General features: G+C 49.1%; 1 protein-coding gene and 1 long non-coding RNA gene across 3 annotated transcripts in view; one reads left to right on the forward strand and one right to left on the reverse strand.

Annotated features, from left to right (window-relative positions):
• Positions 1-1532: 1532 nt before the first annotated feature.
• On the reverse strand, positions 1533-5855 carry DUSP6 (dual specificity phosphatase 6). Of its 2 annotated transcripts, XM_006774741.2 has the most exons (3): positions 4988-5855; positions 4079-4516; positions 1533-3047 (listed from the first exon to the last, which is right to left on the reverse strand). In XM_006774741.2, the coding sequence occupies exons 1-3, from the start codon at positions 5385-5387 to the stop codon at positions 2740-2742; spliced, it is 1146 nt and encodes a 381-aa protein (XP_006774804.1). In that variant the 5' UTR covers positions 5388-5855; the 3' UTR covers positions 1533-2739. The 2 variants fall into 2 exon arrangements, with proteins under 2 accessions (XP_006774804.1, XP_015426629.1); XM_015571143.1 differs by lacking the exon at positions 4079-4516.
• A 145-nt stretch (positions 5856-6000) lies between these two features.
• Positions 6001-7258, forward strand: part of LOC102757475 — a 3661-nt gene continuing 2403 nt past the window's right edge. The window contains exon 1 of the long non-coding RNA XR_001515734.1: positions 6001-7102. This is a non-coding gene — a long non-coding RNA (uncharacterized LOC102757475). The remainder of the gene's footprint in view (positions 7103-7258) is intronic.

Below are 7258 nucleotides of genomic sequence, written 5' to 3' on the forward strand. Positions count from 1 at the left end.
GTTACTTCCCCTTTGTGGTAATGGCTTGTGGCACTTGGCCAGAAAACATTATTAATTTCAGAAGTGGACTGACAAACAACAAACCCACAGTGAACGGAGAGGAAGTGCTGGGGAGGCCAGCTGTCGGCTTGAGCCGAGCAGTAGGAGCTCAATGTATGCAAGTTTGAGGAGGAAAGATGATAATCCACAGAGAGGAAATGCACTAAAATTATCCACAGCCCATGTTAAAGAAAAAAGAAAGAAAAAAAGAGAGAGAGAGAATCCAGAACAAAGAAAGGGGGGGAGAAGCACACAGCTACTTGAGCTGCAGCTGGACAGGAAATTGCTAACGCTGCTTGCAAATCCCCACTTTGAACAGCCAGTCTAGGGAATGCCAGGAGCGGAAACCGTTCAGAACTGGATTAACACGGGCCAAGTGGAACTGCAACCCACTTCTCCTTTCTGAGCTCCGGCTGACTTGGGGAAGCTGAATGGGAGACTGGCTTGGTCGTTTTCTGTGCCTTTGCCTTTTATACATGCTCACTCACTAAAAGTCCCACTGGACAGTTTGATATGGTTGCCATAAAGTCAGGGCCACATGCCTATCATGAAAATTACCAAACCATCCAACTGGCATCTGACATGTGCCATATGGGTGAAAAGCTCAGCTTCTTCCCAACTGCAGATAAAGGGACTAGCGCATTTGAAGAGAATACTAAATGTAGTTAGGTTCCAGTTCTTTTGATTACACACGCCTGCCCTTTACTTTTATTTTTGGCTTGTGTGCGGTTACACTTGGGACAAAGAGACGGGATGTCCCAAGAAAATGACAGGATAGTAAACCTTTACCTGCAACTGTTCAAAATAACCTCCATTAGGCTCAATTGTGGTTTCTGACCTACATTCTAAACCAGTTAAGCGCCAAGTACATTAGAACAGGAGTGACAAAGCTTCAACTAAAATGCCAATGTAAAACGTGAAAGCCAAATCCAGGCTCAAGTGAGAAAGCTTGGATATACTTAGCCACACACTCCTGATTCATGTTATTCCAGCATTAAGATTAATTTGCAAGTAGAATTGCCAGATAGTAGCTCACTGGAAAAATAATTATCCCTTCTTTCTCCTTGGCATACGCATTATTGAGAAGATCCTGATGGAGAAAGGAGAGGTTAACACTGTTACTGTCATCTTAATTCTGGTACCCTGGGGGTTCCCTTTTTGACTGTTCAATAATATCTGCATTTTATACCCCAATATTTTCTGTGTAATTATTATAAGCCAGAACTATATTCACAGAACTATATATACAGAAAATATTGTCCATACACATGATATACTTAGTCCATTCTATGATGCCACCCTTATTTAAAGCAAAAGATTAATTTCATAAACTACACCTGAAAAACATTTTTGGAGTAGCTCAAAAGACGAGAACTTTGCACGCTATGCCTATCTGTGCTTTTACAATCCAGTGTCAGTCCCAAGTGAAAAGTACCTAAAACGTGTCACTTCACATTCAGGTACAATTAAGAATTAAAAAAAAAATACTCACATTCAATAGCCAAAATAGTTATTTATTAATAATTTAAGGTTTTACATTCTTATAATAAATTGCATCTCAAAACTTTACACCATGAACATAATGAAGCAACCTAACTCCCCCTCTTCACAATCATATGCAGCTTCACCTATGAAATGGGTATCCATGCTCACACACACACTTCCAGTTTTATACGAAATTTTTAAAAGGAAAGAAACAAACCCAAAGTATTGCATTAGAGGTGAAGCTCCCTGAAGAATTTTGTACAGAGGTAATATACTGTTTAGCACAGCTGAAGTTTAAAAAAAAAAAAGTGAGCCCATTGATTTTGGTGCCTTTCCAAGGTATCCCCTTTAAGACAACACAAGCCAAAATATTTACAAAGGTAAGGCATAGTCAAACTACATTAAGGGGGTGGGGGAAATCACAAGGAAGATATATGAAAGATACTGAGGGCTGCACCATAACAAGGTCTCAGCGACTATAGTGTCCATGAACATGTCATTCAGAATTGGTAGAGTCAAGCATGCTGCAAACATATCCTTTGGATTAGAAAAGAGCAAAAGTTTCCGTTTTGTTGTTGTTGCAAGAAGTGGTACAGCGCTCTTTCTTCCTTTGGATGATTTCTTTTAAACCCATCAAAGAAAAAACAAACACAGTTCAAACACACACTGCCAAGTGATTTAAGATCAAATATTTACAATAATCAAATGGAGTATCAGATTTATTTTATCTATTATTAATGTGTGGGGTTTTTGTTTTTTTTTGCAAACTGATACTACAGAGCTGAAACCTGTCTTTGGCTCCTCTATATGCAAAATTGATCAGTCTTCACTGAAGACAACATAGTCAGTTCCAGATGCAAAAAGAAACAGTGGTACAAAGCCCTAGAGAACACAAGCTCCTATCCTACCATTTGGTCCTACCCTATTTATCTGGAAGTCCTCAAATTCCAGTCCCTGCATGGGTAGGCTGTACACATGGGTGTGGACCAGACCTACTGCCTGTATCTATACAGCAAGTCCTGTTTTTCCCATGGAGAATGGAGCAAATCTCTCCCTCTGTAATAACCCATTCCACATGTGATAACCTTGTCTAACAGACAGCGGGTGTCATTTGCACACCTGGGACCACAGACAAAGGAAGCAGCCCAGCCAATGCTGCCAAGAGAAACTGCTGAAGGAAAGGACACATCCCAGCTCGGAGGAATGTGGGGCCTTTCACGTGGATTGCCGGGAGTCCACCTGGTAGACGTTCTGGTTGGAGGGGGTGGTGAAGTAGAGCTGTTGCGCGGGGACCCGGTTGTCACAGGGGCTGCTGAGTCCCAGTGTCCTCTCGAAGTCCAGCAGTTGGCCCATGAAGTTGAAGTTGGGGGAGATGTTGGATTTCTTCATCTTGACAATGTCATAAGCATCGTTCATTGACAGGTTGAGCTTCTGCATGAGATAAGCCACGGTCACGGTGACTGAGCGGCTGATGCCGGCCAAGCAATGCACCAAGACGCCACACTTTTTGCCCCGGGCTTCATCTGTAAACACAAGAAAGGCAAGCTTTCAATAGACCGAAAACCACCCTTTGTGAATGATCAGTCTCAAAGATGAATTTTTTAAAAGATTCAGAGAGTAATCTAATCGTGTGTGGCAGTTTAGCCCTGCAGGCAGCAAAAAAAATGTATCATTTCGATGAAACATGTACACTGGGCACAATTACATATTTCAGATGTTTTCTGAAAAGGGAGCTTTTGTATTAAGTTTCTGCCAACAAAAAACTCCTTAATGTGTGCATTCTTTGCCTCAGCATGCGAATACCAGAAACCCTGCAATATGGTAGTGAATGCCTTTTATACAGACAAGCAGCCGGCAAGGGTCTATTAAATTATTCTCCAACTGTTGTGCAGCTAACAATGGAGGTATTCAGGCATTTTAAAAGAGAGAGGGAAGTCACAGGGGACAGCCCATTAGGAGGAACAGGATGTCGACATGGCCTGAAAATGAGTTCCTTTGTAATAGGAAATGCATTACAATGCCTGGAGATTCGCTTCTCCAGGCTTCCAGCCCACAGTCCTTCCTGCTGGGCTCAGGTTACCCGCACTGTCTCACTGTTCACTGGTATCACAGTAACATTCAACTGGATTTTAACATCTAGCACTCATAGGGCTTTCCAACAACGGCCTTGATGTCATGAAATAGCTCCCAGGTCTTTTAAAATTCTACAGCAATGCTAGAATTCCTGCCTACCATAAGTACTTCTTTCTAGCCTTCCCCCATTCCAAAGATTCTGTAGTCTGACTGTGAGTGCCACCCCTGCCCTTCCAGATGACTGAATTCAAAGAGTTAAGAAACAGCCGGCATTTCAAATACACCTGTGGTCACTAGCCTTATCAAAAGGGGCTTTTGATTTCCTTAGCAGGAAGATGAACCAGAATTAAGAAGGCCCTCGGAATATTAGAGACCTGCAGACTGACAAATTGGCAAGCAGCAAGAAAGATCGAAAGCTTAAAACTCTGTGAGCTAAGACTTTGGCATGTAAAAGTGAGCGAGCGCTGTTAATTAGTCTCACCTATGAAAGAAATGGCCTCAGGGAAAAACTGGGACAGGTTTTGGCTCCAGTGATCCGAGATGGGGATCTGCTTGTATTTAAACTCTCCTGCGTTCTCAAAGAGATTCGGCAAATTGGGGGTGACGTTCAAGATGTACTTGATGCCAAACTCCTCCAACACGTCCAGGTTGGTGGAGTCTTTGGCACAGCCCAAGTAAAGGAAGGGCAAGATCTCCACCGGGAAAGAAGGCTGGCTGTTGGACAGCGGGCTGCCGTCCGAGTCCGTTGCACTATTGGGGTCTCGGTCAAGGTCAGATTCAATGTCCGAGGAGGAGTCGGAGCTGATCCGCAGGCCCCCGAGCCCCAGCACTGGCAGCGGCGGCGAGCTGCTGCTACTCGAGCCGTCTAGATTGGTCTCGCAGTGCAGGGCGAACTCGGCTTGGAACTTACTGAAGCCACCTGCCAGGACGAGAAAAGCAATCGTGTAACTCGAGATCCCGTAGTAGTTTTCACAGCTTTGAAAGCCGCAGCCGGGCGCTGGAAACACCACAGCACCTTACGACCCCCCCTACACACAGAACCAGATGTATAAAGACACTTCAATGTGCACCCCTGGAAATGGAACGAACGGGGCCCCGCCTCCCCTGGGAGCCCTTATTCTTTTGAATCCGGAAATGCACAAAATGGCAACTTTCCTGAATATTCTCTGAGGGGCTAGGAAATGCCAACATGCACCCCAACGACCTACCTATCCCACCCTGCAAATTTTAACTCAAAATCGAACGATAGAAAGCAAGGCGAGGTGGAGGATATTCTGCGGGTGCCTGCTCCCCGGGAGCGGGTGAATTCTGCGCCGGCCTGGCTCCCCGGTGCGGGGCGCGCAACGTTCGCAGCAAAAACCGCACCCCCGCCCTGCTCCCCCGCACATACCTTCCAGGTAGAAGGCCCGGCAGCCCTCGTCCTTGAGCTTCTTTAGCAGCAGTCCCAGCACCGACTCGCCCCCCGTGTTCTCGTTCCAGTCGCTGCTGCTCTCGTCGTACAGCACCACGGTGTCGGTGCCGCAGCGCCGGGTGAAGCGGTCCCGGTCCTCACCGCGCGTGAAGAGCGCGTGCACGGGCAGGTTGCCCTTCTGCAGGCGCCGCAGCATGATGCCCGGGATGGCCACGTTGATGGCTGACTCGATGTGTGACGACTCGTACAGCTCCTGCGGCCGGCAGTCCATCAGCAGCAGCCGCTCGTTGCCCAGCTCCAGCTGCTCGTTGAGCCACGCCACCGTCTTGCTGATCGCCATTTCCGACGCGAAGGGCACGGGTCTGAGCGTATCTATCATGGGGGTCGAGCTGCGAGAGAGGGTGGGGTGCCTAGCAGTCGCCCCTCGGGGCAGGCATAGGCCGAGCGCGCCACGAGAAGCTGCCGCTCACGGAGCGGGGTTGAATTCCACCTCGCTCTTCCCTAACAGGGTTAGAGGCTGGGGAAGGCGAGACAGAAGTGAAGCCGGTGGTTTCTTTCCTCTGCACCCGGCTGCAGCCGCTCGCTTTCGGTGTCAATGAATCGCTCTGAATGAAGCTGCCCAGACAGTTTTGTTTCTCCCCAGTGAATGAAATCCAATTAATTTGGACTCCGGGCTACTGACAGGGGAGGGAGAGAAAAAAAGTCCAGCGGCTCCTAATCCCTCCCTCCAAGGCTGCACCTCAAATCCACCCGAGCGTCTTTCTCCTCAGGTTATTCAAGCCTCGCACTCTCTCTGTCTCCCTCGGACTCAGCCCTCGCACACCCCCAGCGCAAGGCAGCTCCTCAATGGATACAAACAGCGAGCGTCTCAATGGATACATTCTCCCCGCCAGCCAATGAGCGAGCTGCGGAAGGGGCTGTTGCCGTGGAGACGGGCCGGCTGGAACAGGTTGTGTTGATGAATTGTTAATGAGTTTGTCATTCACAAAAACGGAAAGGAATTTCCGCTCCGGATAAGCCCCAGTGCAAACAAGCTGCAACAGCGGCCTCAGCGGGAGGAAGGAGAAAGAAGAGGAGGCGGCGGCGGAGGAGCAGGGCACATAAACCAGGGCACTTCAGTTGTCTCATGTTTCCTTCTGTTGAGAGTTCACACTTCGCGTCGGAACTTTTGCGCACAAATGGTGCAATTAGCAGGCACAAAAGCCCTTGTTCGTGACCAAGCGAGCTTTAGGAAAACTTGCGCTGACTTTTTTCTTTCCTTTTTATTCCCTTTAAACTCATTTGGACTGGAGTTCGCCTTACCCCTCCTCCCCCGCCCTCCTTTCGGCGGTGTGACCTTTGTTTTCCTGTTTAAAAGCCCAATTCTGTTGGCTCTGATGTTCTTTTAGCCGAGGCTGTGTTGGGGCTGCTGGACTGCCTGGGCTTTAGTGACCGGTGAGGTGTTAAATGTTAATCCAACATCTTTGGAAACAAACCAGGATTATATTGAAACATTTTAAAGCAAGCAAACAAATACCTGTTGTCCAGATAATAGGAATCAAGCTTTTTTTAAAAAAGAAATAGCGTTTTAATTATTGTTTTTAAACAGTGGAGACTGCAGAAACAAACTTGTTGGACAGTCCGATGCTTTTATCCCCCTCCAGCGGCGTGGGGCGTAAGGAGCCAGAGCCATTGTTCCTGTGATCCTGGCCCCCGCGCCGGTCACCCAACCGTGCGCTGAGCGGGTGGGGGTCGCGCTCGTCACTAATTTCTGGGCAGGAAGCTCAGCTTCCGAAAAAGGCGCTGCTCGGGCGGGGCCGCCCGCGCGAGGTGCACTAGGGCGCTCGGAGCCTGTGGGCTGGCCCACCATCGTGGAGGCTCGGGGAAGCCCTCCCGCAAGCCTGCAGGTTGCAGGGATAAATTGGGCTCGGCGAGCGGTGACTGTGTAGACAGAGCAGCATGTCCAAGGGGAGCCTGCCCACCCCCCACCCTCCCACTCTCTTCCCAGCGTGAACCGCAGCCCCCTCCCCTGCGTCACGGCTCTCGCGGAGGACGGGCCGCGCCTGCGCATTGCACTCCTTGTCAGCACCCCCGTCACCCCGGTCTCCTAGCTAGGTGGGCGCCGTAGTGGGGGCGACTCCGCTGACGGTGCGGGGCTGAGGGCTCCGTAGCGGCTCAGGGAGGGTGAGGGGGTGCATGCCGGGATCCCCCGGCTCCTAAGGAGGGCTGGGGGCCCCGGGGGACGTCTCTGCAGCTCTGCAGAGCCAACAG

This window comes from Myotis davidii, unplaced genomic scaffold (assembly GCF_000327345.1).
Source record: "Myotis davidii unplaced genomic scaffold, ASM32734v1 scaffold108, whole genome shotgun sequence".
In the NCBI taxonomy this organism is placed as follows: domain Eukaryota; kingdom Metazoa; phylum Chordata; class Mammalia; order Chiroptera; family Vespertilionidae; genus Myotis; species Myotis davidii.